This window comes from Orbicella faveolata, unplaced genomic scaffold (assembly GCF_042242905.1).
Source record: "Orbicella faveolata isolate gen_17 unplaced genomic scaffold, um_ofav_v1 contig_25, whole genome shotgun sequence".
In the NCBI taxonomy this organism is placed as follows: domain Eukaryota; kingdom Metazoa; phylum Cnidaria; class Anthozoa; order Scleractinia; family Merulinidae; genus Orbicella; species Orbicella faveolata.
In genome coordinates, this window is record NW_028301553.1 from 30,017,779 (window position 1) to 30,042,288 (window position 24,510).

At 40.4% G+C, this 24,510-nt stretch overlaps 4 protein-coding genes across 6 annotated transcripts; 2 read left to right on the forward strand and 2 right to left on the reverse strand.

The window, feature by feature from the left end:
* Nucleotides 1-687: 687 nt before the first annotated feature.
* Nucleotides 688-5,495, reverse strand: LOC110059186 (uncharacterized). Of its 2 annotated transcripts, none has more exons than XM_089295051.1 (2): nucleotides 5,125-5,495; nucleotides 688-3,555 (listed from the first exon to the last, which is right to left on the reverse strand). In XM_089295051.1, exons 1-2 carry the CDS (start codon nucleotides 5,198-5,200, stop codon nucleotides 2,171-2,173), a joined length of 1,461 nt encoding a protein of 486 aa, XP_089151177.1. In that variant the 5' UTR covers nucleotides 5,201-5,495; the 3' UTR covers nucleotides 688-2,170. The 2 variants fall into 2 exon arrangements, with proteins under 2 accessions (XP_089151177.1, XP_089151178.1); XM_089295052.1 differs by having other exon boundaries at nucleotides 688-3,586; nucleotides 5,125-5,490.
* A 2,514-nt stretch (nucleotides 5,496-8,009) lies between these two features.
* Nucleotides 8,010-11,772, forward strand: LOC110059282 (uncharacterized). The gene has a single exon (XM_020765982.2). It carries the CDS (start codon nucleotides 8,152-8,154, stop codon nucleotides 10,753-10,755), a length of 2,604 nt encoding a protein of 867 aa, XP_020621641.2. The 5' UTR covers nucleotides 8,010-8,151; the 3' UTR covers nucleotides 10,756-11,772.
* A 1,505-nt stretch (nucleotides 11,773-13,277) lies between these two features.
* Nucleotides 13,278-18,690, reverse strand: LOC110059284 (uncharacterized). Of its 2 annotated transcripts, XM_020765985.2 has the most exons (5): nucleotides 18,513-18,687; nucleotides 16,255-16,566; nucleotides 15,269-15,460; nucleotides 13,879-13,967; nucleotides 13,278-13,447 (listed from the first exon to the last, which is right to left on the reverse strand). In XM_020765985.2, exons 1-5 carry the CDS (start codon nucleotides 18,633-18,635, stop codon nucleotides 13,405-13,407), a joined length of 759 nt encoding a protein of 252 aa, XP_020621644.1. In that variant the 5' UTR covers nucleotides 18,636-18,687; the 3' UTR covers nucleotides 13,278-13,404. The 2 variants fall into 2 exon arrangements, with proteins under 2 accessions (XP_020621644.1, XP_020621643.1); XM_020765984.2 differs by lacking the exon at nucleotides 13,278-13,447 and having other exon boundaries at nucleotides 13,910-15,460; nucleotides 18,513-18,690.
* Nucleotides 18,691-18,711: 21 nt separating this feature from the next.
* LOC110059288 (large ribosomal subunit protein mL41A-like) lies at nucleotides 18,712-24,046 on the forward strand. Its single transcript, XM_020765988.2, has 4 exons — nucleotides 18,712-18,896; nucleotides 20,427-20,465; nucleotides 20,969-21,033; nucleotides 22,200-24,046. The coding sequence occupies exons 1-4, from the start codon at nucleotides 18,809-18,811 to the stop codon at nucleotides 22,317-22,319; spliced, it is 312 nt and encodes a 103-aa protein (XP_020621647.1). The 5' UTR covers nucleotides 18,712-18,808; the 3' UTR covers nucleotides 22,320-24,046.
* Nucleotides 24,047-24,510: the final 464 nt, after the last annotated feature.

Genomic DNA, 24,510 nt, shown 5'->3' on the forward strand with positions numbered 1-24,510 from the left:
CATAAACTTTATCTAAGTGTCGGGGTTATTTAGCTCCCCGGGGGGTACTCCCTTATATGGGCTATATAGGTATGTGTGGTCCCAAAGGGTAGGGTTTTTCAGCCGTTTTAGCCATAAATAAGGTATCGATTTTGGTCATAAATAGGGTACGGTTTTCTTGCACTCTGGCCTTGAATTAAGTATGTTTATCAGAAGAAGCTTACTTTTTCATCATTATCGATAAGACCATCAACAAAAGCCCTTCATAAATTATGGTTAGAGCAACTGTGCCAGCCGCAACGGCCATAAATAGTGTATCGGAATTTTGGTCAGGTCGTAAATAAGGTAGGGAAAATCGCAGATTTTGGTCATAAATGGGGTTAGGGTTTTAGGAAGCGGGCCGCACAGCCCCCACCCAATTTTTCCGGGAGTCCCCCCCCCCCCCGGGTATTTAGCTAGGAGGCTAACTGGAGACACTGTTCTAGATAAACATATACAAAAGCAACATGCACCGTCCAGCGGGCTCTGCACATCAAGAGTACGCACAGCCTTTTTGAACGTCTGTAGAGGGGCCTCATCGCGTGGTTCTGATCTTAACCTGTTTTACAGGAAGGTGTCTAAATATCTGATGCCATGTTTACCGTGTTTAACAGTATTGTATCTAGGAATTTACTTTATATACAAGAGAACTTTATTACCTCAACACAATTAACGCTGTGTGCTGGCATATTTTATTATAAATCGATAAAAATGTTACTCCTTGTTCCTGTCAGTTTGTTATCGTTTCTACTGAACCCGTGGTCATATCATCATGGCAATATGTTTATCTGTATATCGCATAACGGGAAGTAACCTTCCCCTCCGAAACAAAACCTAACTCCGTAGACAACTCTGCTTCTGCATGAAATACAACCGAGGGAAAATCTGAAACCCTACTCAATATGATAGTTGATTACTACTAACAATGGCATCAGCTTTGCAGAGGAAATACAGTACTATATATTATGGAAATGTAGCATCCTAAAACCTAACAAAGATACATCTGTACACAAAACAATTTAATCATGTACAAGTAAATGATTCAACGAACCCGAGCATTGCTGCGATAAGGTTTTAGATAAATCTAATAACAAAACAAACCTAAACCTACACTGCAATCCCACTCCATAACCTATATCAAAACAACACTAAAAAAGGATACAATATACTTTTAACTTTTTTGCTTAATCATGTTTTTGTGTTAATCTACGCCAGATACAAACGCTAAAAGTCAAAATATAAGTCAAGTTAGTTTTCTCATTTCTTATAGAGTCTTTCTTTTCTTAAAGAAAGGACTCTACTCATAAACAATCTTTAAGTCAGTCTTTAAGTATCAAGGTCTTAGTTAGCTGGGGTGGTGAAGGGGATCTCGATGGATTGGGGGGGGGTTGGTACTCTCATATCTAAGAGACATTAGTTTGTCGTCTTGCTTAATGGGTGCAACTTAGAAACGTATGGTCTCACTTAAGGCGTTTAGGACAAAACTCCAAACATTTTAGCATTTAAAAAGTAAAGAAGCGCCACCATGCTTAAATTGCTTATTTTGTGGTCTTGCCATCAAAAAGTAACCATCGTCACGCCTTTGGCATCATCGAAATCATGGCAGCTTTTATCATTTTTGCTTGTTTAAAGTGGCATCTATTTTAAGGTCAACAACTGCTACAACAACGACCAGATTAGACTACTTTAGGTGATTAATTTTAACATTTCCGACATATGGAAGTGCCCCGCCCATCCACCAGGCTCATTTACTAAGACAGGTTTTCACTACGCTGACAATGTTTGACAGATTCCCTATGATTACACAAACTTCGCTGTTGCATGAAGTTTATCACACTCGTATACCGAAGAACACGCTCTTCAAATAAACGTGATTCTTGATTTGTCAGCACACTTCACTTTAAAACTAAATCGTTCCTTTTACAGCTGAGAGTTCTCATTACTAATCCACCAACGTTTTTACCACAGCAGAACATCACCAGTTTACTCTTTTCGGATTCCATGTTTGTACAAATGATAACGACTTTCTCAACAGTTGTGACAATCGTCCCCGCACATCTAACGAGTACATTTCTCCCGATCTTCTAAGAAAAGCTCCTTACACTTGTGTCTTTTCAAACAACTGTCATCTTTAAAGCTTTTGCCAGATTGGCTAATTAGGTAAATCACTGTGAAATGATTTACCATGAGACAAGAGATGTTCCTTTCGAGTGAAGCACTTCTCACAATGGGTACATATGAAGGCTTTGTCGTCACTGTGAGTGCGCAGATGTCTATTCAAATCTCCCACAGCTATAAAGCCTTTGTCACATTGAGTACATATGAAGGGTTTCACACCACTGTGAATTCGCAGGTGTCTAGTCAAATCTCCCACAGTTACAAAGCTTTTGACACATTGAGTACATTTAAAGGGTCTTACACCACTGTGTATCATCATGTGATATTTCAAATGGGCAGACCGACCAAAACAGCTGTCACATTGCGTGCATTTGAAGGGTTTCAAGCCACTGTGAATTTGCAGGTGTCTATTCAAACATCCCACAGTAGTAAAGTTTTTGTCACATTGAGTACATCTGAAGGGTTTCTCTCCACTGTGCATCATCATGTGACGTTGCAAACTGCCTGACTGAATAAAACACCTATCACATTGAGAACATTTGAAGGGTTTCTCGCCACTGTGAATTTTCAGGTGTCTATTCAAACTTCCCTCAGTACTTAAGCTTTTGCCACATTGAGTACATTTGAAGGATTTCAAACCACTGTGACTTCGCACGTGAGTATTCAAATTTCCCCCAGTACTAAAGCTTTTGTCACATTGAGTACATTTGAAGGGTTTCTCACCACTGTGTATCATCATGTGACGTTGCAAATTGCCTGACCGCCTAAAAAAACTGTCACAATGACAACACTTTATCATCTTGTGACCTTGCAAACTGGCTGAGTGACTAAAACGCCTGTCACATGGGGTACACTTGAAGAGTTTCTTACTGTGAATTCGCAGGTGACTATTCAAATTTCCCACAGTTCTAAAGCTTCTGTCACATTGAGTACATTTAAAGGGTTTCTCACCACTGTGAATTCTTAGGTGATATCTCAAATTACCTGCATGGTGGAAACACTTCCCACACTGAGTGCATTTAAACAGTTTCTTATGGGTACCACTGTGAGTCTTTAAGTGTGAATATAAACCTGCTGGTTGCTTGAAGCATTTGTCGCACTGAGTACATTTGTAGGGTTTCTTACCACTGTGTATCATCATGTGTTGTCTCAAACTGGATGACCGACTAAAACACCTGTCACACTGAGTACATTTATAGGGTTTCACACCACTGTGAATCTTCAAGTGTAAATATAAACCTGCTGATTGCCTAAAGCCTTTGTCACATTGAGTACATTTGTAGGGTCTCTCATCACTGTGAATCTTAAGGTGTTCTTGCAAATAGTCTGCCTTTTTAAAACGTTTGGTACAGTGAACACATTTGTAAGGTTTTCCACCACTGTCTATGCTGCCATTGTGCATTCTTTCCATATTCACATCTGTTCGTGAGTTCAGAAAACCTTTTCAACACTAAAAAAATATATATATATCATACTATTACAGCAAAATGTTAAACTATAACAGAACAAAGAATTGTTATTGACAAAGGGAATAGTTTTCTTACAATTGCAATCAAGGATTTCCAAGTGACATTTAAAAATTCTCTCAAAATTATGAGTAGTGTAAATCCATAACTGCTCATGTTTTCATACATTACTCATTGTAATATAACTGAGGAAATAAAGCACATGCCTAAATTAATCAGAAAAATGGTTGTGTCGTGAAGACAGTGGAGGTGGATGCAGGAGATAAAGGTATGGTGCCCTCCGGATTGAGTGGTCCAGGTTGAAGCCCTGGTCGGAGCAATAGTCATGTATTCATGTGCAAGATACATTTATCTCAAAGTGCCTCTCTCCATCTAGGTGTATAAATGGGTAGCACAAAATTAAACGCTGTTGGATAACCCTGTGATGGACTAGCATCCCATCCCGGGGTAGGGTTTTTCAGCCGTTTTGGTCATAAATAGGGTATCAATTTTGGCCATTTTGGTCAGAAATAGGGTATGGTTTTTGCACTCTGGTCTCAATTTGTTTTTTAGAGGAAGCTACTTTTTTATCATTATCAATTAGACTGTCAACAAAAGCCCTTCAGAGATTATGTTTAGAGCAACTGTGCTAGCTGCGATGGCTATAAATAGGGTATCAAATTTTGGTCAATCCATAAATAGGGTAGGGAAAATTGCCAATTTTGATCATAAATAGGGTAGGGGTTTTGGGAAGTGGGCTGCATACCACCACTCAATTTTTCTGGCAGTCCCCCCCCCCCCCGCCCCTGTCCCCCCTGGATCCCATTCAAGGGCAGTAGAAATACTGCTTGTTGCTTCATGCTGCAGGAAATGGGATAAGCTCCAGTAGTTTGGGCCATTTGACCTGAAACAGACTTAAATTTCCCTCAGGATATTGGGGATCTCTATTCACCTGATCAGCAACAGGGTAGAGTGGGACTGGGAAAATGGCTGGATTGAATTCAGAAGTTGTACTCATGCTCAATCTCTGAATGAGAGCACATCATTGAGAATAAAACCTGCTCTATAATCCGTGATAATTGAAGATTAAATTTAATCCGGAAGCCGTGGAGCCATGTGTTCCAGCTCCAAATTTTCAAGATGGCGGCGCATTGCATTATCATCTTCTGAGTGATCAAAGCCTGCAGAACAGGCGGGCTAGCGCGATACACGAGCGCGCGCGCGAAGCGGAAGGCGAGGAATTTGATGCCTCGAACTTCGCGCGCGCGTTCGTGTATCGCGCTAACCCGCTAATACGCCTGTTTACCACGATAAATCTACTTTGAAGGCATGTTCCCATCAGGGATATAAGCTATAAAGACAGCGATTAAATTCTTAACCGCACTGAACTGAAACAAATCGCTCGAAAATCACACGACAGCCGAGCGAGATTCCATCATTGAATCAAGCTTACTAGTAAACAGTCAGGGGAGATATAAACCGTAAAACGGTTCTTTAGTATAATGGTTATCAGTTTAAAGTGTTACGGATATTTGATGCTTACCTTCTTGGCAGGAAAAGAACAAAATTTGAAACACGACACAGCTGAACCTTCGAACGAGGGAACAGGCGCAGAACATAGTTATCACGTGACGGTTGAGTGTTCGAGCGCTACCAAGGGGGATTGGTAGTGCGAGTTGGTTCCAGTCCCGACCACTTGTGTTTTGTGAAGAAATCCTTGGAAGAATCACGCGTTAAACGTTCATCTTACATACAAAGATGTCGATCGTTTTTCGGAACGGGTCGGTCCACGAAAGCCTGCCATATTAATAAGCAATGTTCATGTGAGGTTCGTACAGGGGTATTCTCGTGATGCGTAATTAGCTGATTTTATTTTCCGGGAAACGTAAATTTAGGAAATATTCTTCGTGACTCGTGACCTAAACGTTTTGCGTGACTCGTGAAGAACCTGAATTACTAACCGATATTCGCGATTTTACCACTCTATTCTACGGGATTTTATGACGCAAGTCCTGCGAATGGTTAGAGTCGTCTATCAAGAGTGACTTAGGTATGCGATTTGCAAAATGGAGCCTGGACTTTGCCATTCGCGATTTTACTTTCTTCAAACACAGCTTCTACTATGAGAACAGGTCATCAAAAAGAGTATCTTACTTGCTTATTTTCGTGATTCAGGGAAACGAAATTTTTATATCCGTGATCCGTGATCCTCTATTTTTTCCGTTCGTGAACCGTGCCAGAGACCCCCCTGTACGACTCTCAAGTGAGCCATGTACGAGTTCAAACTACAACACTGTTAAAAATCTATGACTACTGAGACAAACACCTCAGATGTTGAAAAAAGCAAGAATCGTCGCAAATAGAACTTGAAGATGACCGCGGAAAAGCGATTACGTGACATTTGGTAAGTTTTATCCGACATGTTATCAGGTATCGAGGAAAAGGTTGTTGTTGTTCATCGTGGTAGATGCAATAATAAAATGTATTATCGTTTGTCACATGATGTAGTCACTTTAGATGTAGATCGCGACGTTTCGACTGCTTACTGCTAGTCTTCTCTAGGCGATGAAGAAGCCTGAAGAAGACTAGCAGTAAGCAGTCGAAACGTCGCGATCTACATCTTAAGTGACTACAACGTGTGACAAACGATAATACATTTTATTAATGTTATCAGGTATTTGATAAACAGTCTTTGTTCTCAGTCTGCGTTTTTGTACTTAGTCTGCAGTCTGCAATTTGTGTGGAAAAGTGAAACCTTGAAGCCGAATGGCTCGTAGCTGCCGGAGCTTATCCCGGTTTCTGTAGCATGAATCGGCTAGGAGTATTACTACTCCCCCTGGACGGGATGCAAGTCCATCGCAGGTCACTCCCCCGCAATTTGTTAGGTTTCCCTAACAATTCGCCGGTACCCATTTATATTCCTGGGTGGAGAGAGGCACTGTGGGAGTTAAGTGTCTTGCCCAAGAACACAACACAATGTCCCCGGCCAGGGCTCGAACCCGGACCACTCGATCCGGGAACGAACGCACTAACCATGAGGCCACCGCGCCTCCCAATTTGTACCTGGTCTGCATTTTGTACTCGGTCTGCAGTCTGCAGTCTGCTTTTTGTACTGACCTTTTTTTTTAACTCAAAAGCTGGGCCGGGATAATTATAGTACAAAGCACTTGCTTGATTTTTGTCCCCATGGCTACCCGTGCACGATCTTGTTTTCGGTCGTTTTTTCTCCGCAGGAAATTGTTTTTGAACATTGCTTAAAATCCCTACCCCCCACCCCCTTCCTTTACCCCTTCCTCCTCGAGAAAAACAATAATGGTCCGTCCCTTAGTTGTTAAAAGGTTGTAACAATGATGACGTGTATGTCACGTCATACTAATGTACAGTACCAATCAGATTTTTAAGGTCGGCACACAGTTCTGTCCATTTCACTCTCCAAGTTAAGTTGTTTAAATACGTTGTTATCTATCACCAAAAAGAACCAAATCCACTTCGGTTCTTTTCAGGTATTTATTTCTTTAGAAGCATTTTCCTTGAAGAAAATGTAGATCAAGATTAAATTAAAAGCAAACTGCAGAGAAGCCACTGAAAAAAATGGTTTATTCACTCTTTTTGGTTTTGTAAAGTGTTGGGTTTGGGAACCCTATAATGAGCGGAACGTGCCAACCTGTTTGTGTCTACTGAAGACTTGACAAGTCCATCATGCAATCCGACTCATATCCTGACGCTCCGCTCAAACGGAGGTCAGAGCAGCGGTAAATAAATTTCAACATAGCTTTGTAGGTCACCTCGAAATAGACAGCCTAGCCTAGCCACAAAATGTTTGTCTAATGATTAACCAATCCAAAGACTTTATGGTTTTCAGTGTCACGCCATTCAAGATCAAAATAAAAATCAAAACCGTTCAATAGATAAAGTCTAGAATCTGGGAAATGAAAGAGGGTAAATATGCAAAGACTGGTATCCGTATGGGCACCAACATGGCGGCCGGAAACCAACAGAAACATCTGTCACAGAGTTTTGCGACAAAAGCGTGAATTTATCCCTCGAGGAACTCTAAAACACAAAAATAATACTTTTTCTAAGACATGAACTGTTCAGATAGCCAAATTTCCCGAAATAAGTCACTTTTTAAAGCATCATGACAGCTCTCTAGGCCGTCGTGTAAATGCCGCGTCACGCAAAAGCTTAGAAATTCAAGCGTAGTGTATCACAAAACCAAGAACCCATTCGGAGCGAAAATTTGTATGAATATTAGTTTTCAGCTGCTCTTATACATCATTAAAGGAAAATCTCAGGAAGATCAATAGTTTTGTAGTTTGAATTTTAGTGACGTCATGTGAAAACCAACTATTGCTCCATCACTCCATTTTACAGAGTGACGACAGGCACAGAACTTGGTTTTACGTATTTTGATTGGGTAAACATTTTGTGGCGTACCGCGTAATTGCCAAAAATAGCACATCCGCAATTTCCCCGAAACCATAGCTACCTTTCTTAAACGGGAGTATCCGAAATAAACATCGACATTACGCAGAACTGCTTGGTTTTTAGGCATTGCAAGGGAGTTATCATGTCCGAAGGCAATGATCAAACGAGACTGCTTGACGAATTTTTCAAGTCTTTAGGAGAAGTTGACGAGGAAAGTCAGAAATGGAAGGAATACCATGAAAGTGTCAACAAAATGATGCAACTGTTGTTTGACTTCATGGCTAGCAGAACCGGGGATATCGCGAAAATCCAGCTTTATGGCAGCTCGGCCGAAAACTTAAAAAATTATTCCTTTGATGACGTTGGAGATCTCGACTTACTGTTAGTTCTTGGTAACGATTATGCTGTCGATGAAGCCAGCTTGGAATACTTACCCACAAATCCAGCATTTGTGAAGATAAAAGGAACTGGGCATCCACTGCTGCAGTCATTTCAAGCTGAAGACACAGAATACATATCTGCTGCAGATGTAAAGGAGTTGAATCCCTTTGTTGATGTCGCTTTGTTCAGTCTTACTTTCTTTCCTCGATTATTTAAAGCCGTGACGTCTCATTTTCCTGCGCCACCGTTTAACTCCACTTTGCGCGAAAGGGACACTTTTAGCCCTGCTTTGACAATGGACTTCTCCGCAATAATGGAGTCTCCCAACATTTTGTCTCGACGTCTTGAACAATTGAAAGAGCTGGACATTGAGAATGTCGATCCCAGGGAACTAGAGATACTACCTGCATCGCTGTGCTCGATAAGGAATGTAGATTATACTTCTCATCATGCAGAATTGTTCGACGAATTTTTGCAACATTTTAAGGATTCGGTGCAATCGCTCCGTAACAATCCAATGGGTATTCTTCCAGGAATTCCCAACTTCGCTCGCGATATTTGCTTTAGTGAGAAAGCAAAAGAGATAAGAAAACGATTTTACCACATCGAAAATCACTCGAGAATCAAAAGCAGAAGTAAAGCGGAGAGCAGCGCCTCAATGGTCGTCACGCCAGAAGTTGAGGTCGTCGATGACATTCAAAACAAATCGTGTATGTGCAAACAAGTTGACAAGGCAGTTTCATGCAGAGATTGCGCAGATAAAGCGAATTCAAAACAGGTAATAGGTGAGGAAGGAGTGGTAGGCTGTGTTGGCGCGACCCGGGAAATTAACAGCTATGACAACTCTATAAACGCCGAGCTACAATCTCAAGATGACGTCCATGTTGTAACTGAACCAGACATTCAAAAGACTCGCGAAGGTCCGAAAGACGGCTTTTTTAGTCAAACATTTCAAAGCCTTTCGGAAGAAGATATGGCCGCATTCCTGGAGTGGTTGGTGGAGGAAAAGGCAGAGGATTTCTTCAATTTCATTGACACGGTTGAACCAGTAAAAGAGCTACAATCCCCCTTTACAAAGGAATCAGAAAAATGTACCCAGGCGTTGTCATTTGACATTGTTCCAGCCCTCCAAGCTCGAGGATGGCCCAAGGTTGCTCGAGAGTGGATCAAACGAAAACGAGCATGGCCACCCCCTGACACCATACACAGAATTATTCAAGAGGGTTTCCACCTAGTGGTTAAACCTCCCAAAAGCGGCGGATGCCCTGAAACTGACTTCAGACTGTCTTTTTCGCACGCGGAGTATCTGTTAAGTCGAGAACTGAACGACATGCAACGCCAATGTTACCGTGCTCTCAAGAAATATTATAGCCTGTATCTTCGAACAGAGCCGAAGTGCTTGGTGACGTACCATCTCAAGACACTTTTCTTGCAAACTTGCGAGAACTCTGGAGAAGGGATGTGGACGGAAGACAACAGGACTGCCTGCATGATGAAGCTGCTGAAGAACCTTCACTACGCTCTGACAGAAAAATGCCTGAGACATTTCTTCATCACAGATTGCAATTTGTTCGATATGGAAAATATCGAAACTCCGCATGTTTCAGATTCACTTGCCGAGAAAGTTGAACAGTTCATGAGAAACCCAACAGAATGTTTGCCAGAGCTTATCCCGGGAACAAGACCACTTGATGTGCTTTCCAAATGTAATGAAGAAGGGACGACAAAACTGCTGGAAGACCCTGGGGCTTCCTCGAAAGATACCTTAGCAAGAAGTGACACAGAACAGCGTGGACAGCTTGTAACAAAGAACCAGGAGAACACGTACAGTTCATCTCAAAACATGTCTTCAATGACAATGTCACATACAAGTACTGATGAAGACACGATCAGAAAGAACAATTCCGGAGAAGTGGCAACGAATATTTGGCAGGGCGCTCGATTCCACGATTTGAAAGATCAGTACAATCACATCTGTCTTAACCTGCTCACAAAAGCGGCTGAAGATGGTAACATGGAGGAACTCGATCCACTTGAAAGATCTTTGGTGGAAGACATCAGAGAGCTTACCAACGTGTACAATTTTCACCCTCAGAGGCTATTGGAACAGTTCGAGAAACGGTGGCAAAGCACATACGCATGGATGTTTGCAAGCTGCGAGTTCTACACGAAGCAGTCTATGTTGGCTGGCATTAAAAACAATGTGAAACTGATCAAGCACATGGTTTTGCAGGATGGGTTGATCGGCTCTCCCAGGGATTATAGTCTGGTATTTCCCGTTGATACCTTTGTGAACAGCTATAGAAGAATGCAAAGAATCCTAAAGAGTACGAAGCCAAAGGAAGATGACATTCCATTGGACTAGCTAGTAGTTCTTGTTGGCTCTCGAAATAGTAACAAAGAGAAACCCTTTAAGAGAAATTGTTCCTCAAAATCCATGCCACGATTCCTGCTATATCGGAAACAGTTCTCATAACCTACCAAAATAGTATAATTAATAATAATTATGTAGTTAAAAGGGAAATCCTGGCTATCTGTTAATAAGTGCTCAGATAGCAATGCTTGTTTCCAATAGCTTTGCCACTGATTTTACATGTTCTAGAAGAATGAAGAACACAAGCAGTGTAGAGAACCAAGCCAGCCCATGGCCAAAATAGATCACAGCATTAAGCTTACAGTGCTCATAACCTATCAAAATAGTATAATTAAGAGTAACCATTTAGTCACCTTTTTGAGGGAAATTCGGACTATATACTAAAAGGTGCTCAAAAACTAATCACAATTAGCCAAATTTCATGATGTAGGATGGCAACGTTCGTCAGAGATTTTAAAAGGGAACTCCTAATTGACACCAAAACAATGGGGTTTTTCCTTGCGGCGCGCTCTTCCAATCTTTGGGAACGAGATTGATTCGTGACGAATCTTACTTGATACGTCGAAATGTCCTAACATGGTACAAGCAACCTCGTTCCCTCTCAATGTCGCATATATATGCAGTGTTTCAGCTAGAAAATTTTACTTGAGGACCAAAGTGGCCCCTGAAGATCTTTTTTAGGGGCCAATTTTTTTAAGAAAGGGGCCAATAAACTGAAAGCTACAGAAGGAAAAAATGTATCAGGGTACCAAGGAAAATAAAGCAGTTTATTAGGATCTATGATAAAATTTAATAGTAAGTGCTTTTAAAAGGGTTTCTACTCAATAAAGTTTCTTTTGAATCAGATACTAGTATGAAGGATCCGTGCATTACAAGAGAACAATCCTTACGCATACATGACGTAGTCAATGATCAAGGGTTTGCAATGCATTATAGGGCGATTTCAAACTCGGTCAGCCATTTGGAAGTTTTCCGATATGAGAGAATCAATACAGCAAAGCAAAAGGACGGATTGACTTCTTTTCTTATGTTGAATGTTTTAGAAACAAAGATCTTTCAATATGATTTTCTAGAAGGACATAATGTGTGACAAAATAACCGTTACTGATCATCAACACAGAGAAATGTAGTCGCCATTATGCCGTATTATGGCGACTAAACCAGAATTTTTGGTCACCAAGGATGAAATGCTTGTTGCATTGACAACCGTATCGATCACAATTTCCAGCCCTGGGATGGCTTTTAAAATATTATGCCTGTGTTAAGCCTGCAGTCTTGTAAAAGGAAAGGGCCAAATTGACCCTTTTTTCGTTTTTCTGGGGGCCATTTCTGATTGTAACGCGGGATTCCCGCAATGGTGCGCTCTTGCGTAAACACTGTATATGTCTTCCAAGAAAGGGCCGGGGGGAGTGTGGGGGGGGGGGGGGGGCGCAGGGAAGAGCATGATCACATTGCTGTAAATATAAGTAAAAAAGGTTATTATATGCCGCTGTCATGTACTACTAGAACTAGAAATGTAACTCAAGTGGGATAACTTTTGTTGTAGTCAGGCTGAGATTCGACAATAAGTGGTAGACAAATTCAAAATTATGGCTAACGTATACTGCATGGAACTGCCGGCGTATATCACGCTGAATTAGTCAAAGAAAAGTGTGATTGAGAAATTACAACCAAGTTTAGATGCATAAAAAAATATTGTAGGCTTAGGATTTTACTGTACTCACGATCGTAGGAAAATAAATGTTCCAAAAGAAGACCTGAGAAATCTCAGCAGAATTACAGCTTAAAATGTGAGATCACATCTATAGTCTAGATTGTGCTACCAATCAGATTTAAACGCAGGTTATTTAATAATGTCTCAGTCTTTGGAAGATAGCTAAGATTGTAAGAGTTAAAACGTGAATCGTTTGTACAATCGTAATCTCTTCCGTTCTTTTAGACTACTGAGAGAATAATCCTTCGAAAAACCAGCCTTGCACATTCATCGTATTTACTAGTAAGTGCAAAGTCCGTTGAGGGCCACATAACACCTAATGACGACTCAACAAGCATGAATATTGCACGGTATCTACTTCACCAGATTCGGTAGCACACTAGAAGTCACTGTCAGTAAAAAGTTCCCAAAACCTGAACTCCACCGAGAGGGGCCTTTGTCAGAGAGAAAAAAAAAATGACCTTGAATGCAGGATAAAAGCTGTGTGGGAAATCAAACGCAACGTGTAGAAAACTATTGTTCTTTGATATTCAACAAACGGTGCAGCCGGCGTACCGACGGTGTAGGCTTCCTATATTGTAGGCTAGTCCCCGAGAAACCCGTCCTTTTCATTCACACTGCGCGAGTTTCCTCAAGCTCCTAGCTAACACGAACGTTAGGTCTCCAGCTGGTTCTGACTTTCTAGCTCCGTTAAAGTTGCTGTTGTTTTTGCTGCTTCTATTGTTGTTGTGGTCGTTGTTTGTTGTTGTTGCTGTTGTTGTTCCTCCTGCTGCTGCTGCTGTTGATGTTGTTGATCTTCCTTTTTCCTCTCTTTAGCTCTCGTGGAAATCTCCGAAGCTGTTCAGAGTCTGGTACCATATACCTTCTCACACCTGGAACTGCCTTGCTAAGCAACGGGATTATACCTCATGAATAACAACTCCGCGTCAGCTCATTCCAGACTTTTCTTTATCTACAAGCATGCCTTTCCTGTAGAATTAACAAAGATAAATGTATACGGACCGTTACAAAACTTAGAGGTCTCTCTTTCAAGAGCCAAGTGAGATGAAACCACAGAACGAATGCAATAGCAAGGTCGAACTCTATACATGTACCTTACGGGCTAAGCGTAATGATAAAGGTTTTACTCTATAGTGCGGTACTCAATGGGGAACGCATATTAGAAAGAGGAGGAAGGGCGCTAAAACAAATCATAAAAGTAATTGCACTTTGAAATCCGTTGTATTAGTTATATATAAAACTAATTACTCTCTTGTAACGTTCCTATCTTGCTGGAAACAAAGTGTACTAAGTTTACCACTGCCTAACACTGCTTTACACAATTCATTCCTTGTTTTCCTCTCAACTTTACCATTGAAAACAATTAAAGCTGCCAGAAAAAACAAGAAACCTAAGCTTACAGCAAGTCATTAGCTCTTTGCAGTTCTTCAATTTTCTGTTCAGTTTGTGCCATCCATTTCTGGTACTTTTCACCCCAGGATGTCTTAATCTACAAGCAAAATGTAGAAAATGCGATATTTCATTATAAGTCACATAAAGGAAAAGTATCCAACCAACCAACCATCAACCAAACAAACAAACAAACAAACAAACAAACGAAAAACATGAATTCCACGCAGCCTGCCCGGAACGGTTGAGTACTTGCCTAAGTTTACTTTTTGGCTTGAAATCACAATTTGGTCAGCAAACACGTGTCAGCATACGTTGGATGGGACTTGATTTGAGCCCTGGATCCCACTTCATAGGCCGATAGGGGGAATCTGTCATAGGGTGGGGATGGGTCGTAAGCTGTGAGTCTAAAGGGATGAACCATCTGACTCTACCGATCCCTCATAAAAGACAACTTGGCTTGACAGGGGAGAAGGGAAAGGTGTCATCGTGAGTCGTGAATTTACGTATTTTGGGGACGTGAAATGTTGAATGACAGGTTTGTTCGTCGTTAAAAGGGACCTGCTAAGAAGCGCGTAAGGCACAACGTAGTTACCGCCGGCGAAATAAACCTCGCCAATTATGGTGAAAATCAATAAAATAGCTCTCAGACGCGCTAGAAAAACGTACGCCACATAAACCGACTCAAACTTTACTGTAGCTTTTAAAGGAAAAGTAGAGAGACAGAGTGACGTTTTTTGATCAAGTTTCCGACAATAACAAGCCGTAGTGTTACGCTTTGATTAGCTGTGCACGGATCGGTGAAATTTACCGCACATCAGAGAGTACGAATCAAGCCGAAAGTAACTGAAGGCTGTTTTAAGGACTACAACAAACTGCCACAAAACTTTAGCGAAACAAAAAACATTTAATTAGCAGATAACATTCTGAACGGTTGAAAAATATAGAACCGAAAGATTGTTTCCTCAAGCCAATGAATCCAACTATGTTGAAAATAGATGATTGGCACAACTTAACTGTCAGCTGCAATCAACTGAAACCGAAACTGAAAAGAAATGCTCCATTGTAGAAGTCTATAGTCCTGGGGGGTGACTCCCATATAAAAAGCACAGGGGTGCTCGTCATACCTTTTGGGGGTTAAAAAAGCGGTTTTGGTACGTCTTTGGCTGTTCAGCCTCAAAAGGTCCACAGCAGGAGCTTTTAAGGTACCTTTCAGGGCATTGAGCCCCCAAAAATATCAAAGTATGTGTTGTTCTAGAATTGGTACCTCTTAGGGGTGAAAGAAATTACAAGACACGCCCACAAAGCAGGATCTTGGCACCTCTTGGGGTTCTTTTCAAAATTCCTAACGAGCACCCGTTTCCTTTTAATATTGGAGTCCCCCAAGGGTCTAAAGCTTACCTCTAACATAAGCTTTTCTTCTTTTGAACACCATTCAGCTTCCTTCCTGCTCAGTTCCTCTAACAAATCATCAATTTGCAACTGAAGATCTATTCCCTTCGAATGCAGCAATTTGTTTTCTTCTTGAAGTTCCTTGTTTTGTTGTTTTACTTTTTCTAGTTCAGCTGCAAGAGTTGAGTCTGACTCTTTGGCCTGTGAGTTTTCAAAGAAGCAGAGTTAATGTACAGTAATCCCTGGGGTAAACTCATTCTACGAAATAGCTGGTTGGACAACATTTACTAGTACTTGACTGAATTTAGGACAAATGGCCATTGCTATAGCTTTGCTTGGATTTAACGATCTTGGACGTTCGGTGACCCCTACTTATTCTTTACACAAACAGATTATATTTACAATTATTTCCACATAATTTACATGAACAAAAAAATCAATGTGGGAAGTTACTTCACTTCAAGTTAAAAAAAAAAATCAAGACTTTTGTCCACAGGACATTGAATCCTTCCATCTTGCGGCTGCAAGGCGCGTGAAACTAAGGGCGCTAAATCCAAACTTGTTCTGTAACGAACCTCACCAGTTGACTAAATTCACTTAATAGGTCCACTTAAACAACATTTGGTATAAAACACTTCACTTCAAAGATCTTAGAATTGCAATATTTTGGGGCTTATAGACACTGTGGCCTTTAATTCGCTAACGAAGCCCGATTTTTTCAGATTTAGGGTGTTCTTCCGGGCATGTTCTCACCAAAACGAAGTCTGTGACTCCCCACATTTCTGACATAACTAACGCGTCATCTTACAGTCCGTGGTAAAAGTCTCAGAAAAAAATCAATGTTGGAAATTTTTCATGCAAACGTCCTTAAGAGTTCAAGACGGCAGCATCTGTTATTAGCTAGCATTACAAGCAGGTAGTGAGTGCACAGGAGAAGCTGAACCTCCCATGTAGCCCTTTGCATACATTTGATTACAGGCTTGGGTAATAAATACCTGTTTCTCAACTTCCCTTTTAAGTTCTTCCAGCTCCACTTTGTGCAGTTCCTTTAAGGCTGCAATATTTTCATGCAATGTATTTACTTGCTGGTTGCTTTCTTGCATCTTGCTTTGAAGGTCTACATCCAAAGACCTGGTTCTCTCTTTACGGTGTTCAGGGAGGTCTGGCGATCCAGTGGATGTACTCTCACCAACAGCATGTGGTGTACCAGTGGTTATATATTCTTTGTTCTTTTTAATGATTGTAGTGTTCTTGGCTTTGCGTAGCTCATCGAGGCGTCTCTTTAGATCTGAAACTTGATGCTCAAGCTGAAATGAGATAAGTAGACTACTGCTAAGGTACTAGCATAAATGAGTTAGATTGAAATAATTAAAATTGACTATTTAATTTACATAACAATGAAGCAAGGTTGATAACTATGTAGAAAACTTAACGGGACAACAACATGATAGAGTCCAAATTGGAAGCCAGGAATTGCAGCTGTAGACAGCTGTTTCCACCTAGTTGGGTCTCATCAGCATGGTGTAGCAGCAACCAGTAGAACAACCAGCTTGTGGACCCATCGTCTTGTACATGTAAATGTACGTGGTAATGACCTCAGATGTTATGTACAGTATCTGAAAACATCTGTACTTATGTACAGTATCTGAAAACAATAGAAATTTAAATTTGGCTAATTAATTCCTACTTAGCTTTTTGCTTTTTTCTATGACGTTATATTGCAATTAGGTGTATCAACCTTGCTTCATTGTTATGTTTCTATTTTTGTCTGATCAGATCTTTTACAGATCCTACAGTACGTATACCAGCAGCATTGTCATTTGCAGTCCCTTGTATCATTGTATTTACTATTTTACAGTTCTTTGAAATGTAGCCAAGCCTCTGAAATTTACCAGGCCTCTGCATGAAAGTGAGAATTGGCATGACCAGTTTAGTGGCTAGCAGACAAAAGAATAAATTACAGAGTAGCTAGGTTTGTATCAAAAAAAGTCAACTCTAGCCTTGATTCTGCACAGTAGGCCTGATCACTAAAGCAAAGAACTGTAAAATGGAAAATTACTTAGCTTGGTTAAAATGTAGTCCTCAGGAATAAATTAGTCTGTAATAATTAGTTATTGGAATAAATTAGCCAAAAATGAATGGCCTTTTGGGACAAATTGTAATTAGACTGTGTAATGAAAAAGCATCTAGTCAAGTGCTTTAGTTAGTCCTCAGGAATAAATCAGTCTTGGGAATAGACTAGTCATCAAACAGGTCACACACTATCAGCCAATCTTTTGCCAGCACACACCTCCCATATGAGAACACTTCCTCAAGGTCCCACTTGCCTGTGAGCAGGTTCTCATGCACTGCGGCAGGAGCATCCACAAAGCCACAAGAGACAAGCTAGCATGTCGGCTCTTTTACTGGCTTGCTTGCTCTCCAGCTTGTCTCTTGTGGCTTCAGTGCCCTGCACTGCTGCACGAGCAGCGGCAAAGCCACAAGAGACGAGCTAGCATGCCAGGTCTTTTACTGGCTTGCTTGCTCTCCAGCTTGTCTCTTGTGGCTTCACTGCCCTGCTGTAGTGCATGAGAGTGCCTGGTCCCAGTGACCTACATATGCCTCCTTTTTCCCTCCCAAAGCCAGGTACCTCTTGTAAGGATGCAAGACTCATTTTTAGAACTCAAGTATGGGAGGACTCCTCAAAAAAGCTGTGGAATCAACCACCTACAGTTTATAACCCTCACCTTGTTTCTCATTAGAACATTCCCTTTTTAAATCTGCACCCCCCTTCCTAATCCCCCCCCCCCCCCCCCCCCGTCAATGGAGGGCAACCTCTGGCACAGGGCCTCACTGCTGCAATATTTCTTTTTTTTATTAAGTAGCTGCAAACTTTAAAGGTGCTGACACAACAACCAGGGTGTCAGCATCTGTGGAGGAAAGGGGGAGGGGAGGGGAGGGGTGCGGATGCAAAATGGAATGTCCCACTCTTCCAAACATCCATTCGTGTTTCTAAGCTTATATAAGTTAATTCCATAAACACGGAAAGTGTTTTCTATTTCTTCAGGAGTGCGCTTTTGACATGAACAAAGCGATTGACCTGACCTGCCACGGAGATGCAGGTTTCCACAATTTAAGTTTTTACAAAAACTTACAACTTGTAATCAATTTATGAAAAGACTGCACAGTATGAACTTGTATGCTCATGTAAGCAGTCTTTGTTTTATGTCAAATTTTAATTGTAAACATTTGCAGTCTTGCAGTTTTTCCTTACCTCTTTGATTCGTGCCTGAGAGAAAGAATCCACAGAAACTCCCTCGCTTGTTTTTCGAGTTCCACTCGCTGTTCCAAAAGTTTTGCCCCTTCCACTAGACGTTGAATTCTTCCGAGTTGCCATTTTACCAAGCTAACGTGATCTTGTCACGCTCGGCTGGGATCTGGACCGAAGGTTACCGAGCAAACAGGCGTGGATGCTAAGCGCTTCTCCGCCATTTTGGGAAAAAACATTCAGCCACGATGGAACTTTTATAGTAGAGTTAAATTTGATTTGACAGCGATCGAAGGACAAAAATGCCACTAAATATTCTTCGAGGCCTCTTTAGAGGTGCCACACGAGGCGTGATGACGGGAAAGAGGGGGAACAAGAACTTTTACAAAGGTATTTTCTTTTGGCATCATTGAATTCGAGCGATATAGTGCAGTGAAGTCGGCAATGTTGATTATTTTCATGGGTTGGTTGTCTTTGTACACTCTGTAGAGGGTGGTAAAGGGGGGAGGGGGGGTCAAGATCACGTTTCACGGAAATGAATTGGTCCTTTCACAATTCATTTATTCATACATTCAATTTACGGGAAATAAAATCGACATTTCACGTTTCACTAAAACAAAATGGCATTTTTTGACACGAACTTACGTAATTTATGATATTTGAAAGTTACGCCCAAGTACAGTCTTGTTAGATGTCTTTATCATCCGTTTGCTTCTTGTTCTGTGCGCAGCAAAAAGAAATCCGATCAAGGACACGAAGAGGGATGATTGTCCGGTCACGGTTACGCAATATTGTTAATTAACGTCGAAAGTAAGAGCTAGAAGACACAACCAGAATCCCGGTTCAAACGAATTAAATACTTCTTTCTCATTTCACGGAGAATTAGTTTGGAAAATCACGGTTCATGGCTTCTAATTAAATCACGATTCACGAGAAAAATTTAAGCCATTTCACATTTCATGAGAAAAAAATTAGGCCAATCACAAATCACGAAAATACCCTTTACCACCCTCTCTGTAGGGGAAGGTTGGTGCAGTAAGGGTGTTTTATTTTTAATTATATAAAATCGTAATAATTAAAAAATAATAATAACTAGCAAATTTCGAATTACTCTCCCATTTTGATTGGTTCTTACTTGTAATGTGTTGGAGGACAGACGCATAGATGACGTCATTGGCTTTGTTTCCTTATTATATCAAACAAGTTGATTCCATGTTGCCGAGTATCTGTTCAATAATAGATCACAGAAGACATCAATATGTGGTGAGAACATCAGTGACACAATCTCCTAACAGCTTGTTTGCCACTTTTTTGTTCTTACCGCATTTTGACATCATCCATGATCTTTTACTAAACAGATGCACAGCAACATGGAATCTATTTATTAAACTAAGCTTGTATAGGCATTTGTTGCCAGAAAGGGCTCACTCCTTTCAGTATTTTTGTCGAAAGCAAGAAATGTACAAATTTTGAATCTCTTCATTAGGAGACCTCCATAATTTATTCATAAAAAATATCAAGTATCAAATGGTAAAATGAGAGCTTTCCAACCCACTGGTGTGAGTGAATATGTGCTGTTTGTGGACCAGTAATCAGGGCTGTCATCAAGTTTTGATTCACCTGTAGCCTTGCTCTCCACACCCTTTGACAAAATTGTTACTATGTTGGTGAATTCTATCAACAACAGGCAATTTCACTGGTTGCATCAAGGGAAAATAAATCATACTCAGCCATAACAGGCATTACAGGTTACCACCCGTAATGAAAGCCCCAGTGAGGTCTTCTGCTGGTCTTTGCTCAAGCTCCCAAATATTCTTTGATGCAGATGTACATGTACTGAACACTGTTTTAACAGTGTTTTAACTACCCTCAATGTTTAAAAACATTGCAGGTAGTTAAATTGCCAAATTTTCATTGCAGGACGTGGAGTCAGAAACCCAGGTTTCCACACAAGAAAAGGTAAATATAACATAAGATAAGATATCTTTTTGTCACATTAACAGAATTTTTGGGGGGATAGCAAGTTTTCTTTTAGTACTCTATACATGTAGTTGTGGTTACAGCACCTCAGGCAACAGACCCCAGCCTAAAAAAAAAAAGATATATTATGCCACATAGTGGCTAACTCAGCAAACAAGTGTCTAGCATTAACTATACTTTGCACAACCCAGCAAGATGTCTGTGCCATGGAATCTTGTGGCAAAAAGTAATAAAATTTTATTATTCTTAGTTGGTGTCAATTTTAGCATGCAAGTCTATACTTCTGTGTATGGTGGGGACCCACAATAAAATGGCAGTGGCCAGAATTCGGAAAAGTGCCTGAATGGGAGTATTTTCACTATTTTGGCTTAACTTTTAACTTGGCAAATCAATATAATTAACAAGAGCAAACACATACAGTCATGTATTTTAAAATATTTAACTCAATTTTGAAGCAAAATTGGCTGGCTCTCTCTCTATAGGTGGTTATATGATAGTTCGGAAGAAAGTAGCAGAGTTCATTGTTCCAGATTTGACTGGCTTTGAGGTATTAAATCCATAATTAAAGAAATCTCTGGAGTAAGATGTAATGATAGACAAGGGTCTATTTGCTGCCTACACAGTCAAGCTATAAAGGTCACACATCAATTGAAACAGTATCACTGAGTTCTCGGTAACAGGCAGTTTTTTTTGCGGTATGGATTTTCAGAATGTATCCTACTTCTCTTCTGTTGTACAGCATAATTATCTGTGCTGTAAGAACTGCTTCCGTTCTTCAGATTCTGTTATTCACATGTTTTTCAAAATTTTTGTTATGGTGATTAGAAAAAGGGTAATTGTGTCATGTTTGTTTGTGAGACTTATGTGTCACTGCACCTCCACCTCACTGTAAACAGGTTCTGGTGAACTGTTTGCGAGAAAAACCTGACAGAATGCTGTATAGGGAACCTGCTGTGCACTATCTTTCCATCCAGGGGGGATTAGTAAATATTATTATATGCCTAGTTATTTCATTCTGCAAAAACCAGAATTACCTCTGTTGGTGAGGGTGACTTTGTATGCATTACCTTAATTAGTCTAAGAGGTGTTATTTTAAGCAATGCTAAGCGGTGCTATTTTTAGTGTCTTGCTCACTCTACACCTGAGTTTTGCAGCCGAACAGACCAGCACTTATTACCCATTACAACGGCATTAAATAGCAAGGAGTATTTTTTGTCTCCCACCCCATTGGAATGGGATGCTTGTCCATTGCATGTTTACCTTGAGTAACTCAGGGGTTTCATTCATTTTTTGGGCAAACTTACTGGCTGTGAGGATGATGTTGTCTGGTTGGTTTAACCATCTAGAGTAAAGATTTTCATATAAAGAGGCTTAATTCAAAAAGTTTTTCCTGCCTGTGAAAACCAGTTGCCCTCCTGTTGAAAAGTTAATGAAACCCGTGGTGGTACCCGTTTATACATCTACGAGAAGGGTTGCACCACGAGAATTTAATATGCCCAAGAAGACAACAGAGTGACCCCAGCCATTGCTCAACCCCAGACTGCTGATTTCGGATTCTAGCATGCAACCATTACCTTGCCACACCTCCCCCACTACTTCACATTCATAGATAATCCCAATATAGCCATTGCATCTTTTCAATAAGAATATAACTGTCACTCTGAATGAAAAACAGGACTACTATAATTAATATATATTTTTCTTTCTTGCCAGTTGAAGCCATACGTCTCTTACAAGGCTCCAAAAACTGCCATACGAGAGCCAACACCTGAAGGCCTCTTGGCAAGCATCAAGGAGAAAATTCATTTACTCAAGTACAGAGAAACGCCATAAAGACAACATATGGACAATTACAAATTTATAACTTTTCTTTACCGTTTCGTGTACTACTCTAATGAGGCGGGCTTAGAGAATTTACCTGCAACACTTGTAGAGAATTGAAGAAGAAGAGTAAGAACCCACGTGTAAGAACCTAGTAAGTGGTTTAACCCTTTAACCCCCAAATTTTCACCATAAAATGCCGTTTTTAACCGTTAAATCAACTTTTTGGCTGCCATAACGCTAAATGGGCCTTAGTTTTGCTGAAAAAACTATTTTTGTTACCAAAAAGATAGATTTCCCGAAGATTAGGCACAAAAACGTAAAAAATTTTAATTTGGCACCTGCGCATAAACCAATTTTGTTTTTCTTTTACAATTGCCCGTTCCGATTTTTTTTCTAGCCCCTTTTCTTTGCTTTTTCTCGGCCATTTTACTCTCGTTACCTTTTGCGTTTCATATTCGTTCTGGCTGCCGTAAAAAGTTGCTTGCTTGCTCTTCTGGGAAGTGGATCCCCTGTGGTGCGAAAAGCAACTCCCGGGAGCCGTTGCTAGGGGAGTATTTTGAATATGACGTTTTTTCCGTCTGCTTTTTTGACGTCATTCATGTCACGGCCTCACCCAGAGCCTTACTCTGGACAAAAAGATATTGAAAACAACCGGCGAAATATAACTGATCAGTATTTCGCCGAAGCAACGGGCTCTTGTGGAGCATTTCTCCCGGCTTCGTGGAACGGATGTATTTAAAGACCATTAGAGAGCTTGATGAGGTCTTCGACAGTACCGGAACGACAGGAAAAATTCCATTACGGTACGTAAAAAAGCAACACAACTGATTGAATCATTTTGTTTGCTGGTCGCGGTAGCGACTGGTTAGTTAATCGTCATAATGCAAGAATGAAAACAAAAAAAAAAAAAGAAAAGAAAGAAAAAAGAAAGGATTTTACTTTCCATGTCACTGTGCAGCAGTTAGGCTGGACTACTCTACTTGCCAGCAGAACTCGTGAAAGCTACCTGTTCTGTTTGCACACAGCTATAGATCCTTTTCAAAAACAATGATAGAAAGATGCTAAATAACTTACTTTCTATAATTCTACTTTTCATAAACGGCTGTAAATTCAGTTGAAATTCTTTTGTATGCGTTTTAAAATCTGCCTTACAAAACTCGTCTGAGGGTAAAAATTCTTTCGAATAAATCAACTAAAAAACATTTAATACTTACAAAATAATTTATGAGTGGCATTCATTCATGAAAAATGGTATATTCTGCTTTTTAAAATACTAGATTTGTTCTCCCTCTCTACAAGAATTACACTAGCAAGAATGTTGTTATACTGTTTACGAGACCATGTTGTAATTAAGATTATTTCTTGAGCACAACGCTAATCACTTAAAAGAAGATTAGATTTGATTAGATGTGTAGACTTGCGAAAAACGTCATTAAAAATTACTAGGGCCCAGTCTCCCGTAAAGCTCTTGGTGATTTATTTTAGCTATTTAGTAGCTTCTGTATTGTTCGAGTGTCACATGTGATGGTTAACGAAACAGTAGTTAGCCGCAAAAGAAAAAAAAAACAAACAAAAAAAAAGTGCGGCAAGATGCACCCTCCAAACTGCAGTAAGCTACAAACTGTAGCAAGCCACCATAAATTCTTCTCTTGATATATGGCACTGTCCTTTTGTAATTAAGCATGGCTATATCGAGATAAAGAAAAAAGAAAAGAACAGCAAAAAAGATGACAAAATATACGGTGTTTTTACTTGTCACAATTTTCTCTCGATTATTTTAAGATATGCACATCTAAAAGCAACTATGACATCTTGTGGATATAACAGATCATCTACCCTCCTTCATCAAAACATTGACGAGAACCAACGAAACGTGACAAACCTGCGTCGCCAGTGAGACCGTGTTTGACCACATTTCCAAACACCCTGGAGAGAGTTAAAAATACGACGCGCAGCGCAGTATTTTTGACGCGCTTCCAGGTGTAATATGTGGTAAAAGACTTGATGATATCTCTCAGTTAGTACGCGCGCTGATTGGTCAGTTTAGCGGGCCGTATTCTACTGTACGGCCCGCCCGCTAAAATTTAAAGCTGTTTTTGTTGCCAAATGTTTCGTGATTTATCGCCAAGTGTTCTTAACTTAACGTTTTCTCGGTCCGTACTGTAAGTTATGGATCCTCGATTTAAGGATACTGTAAGTT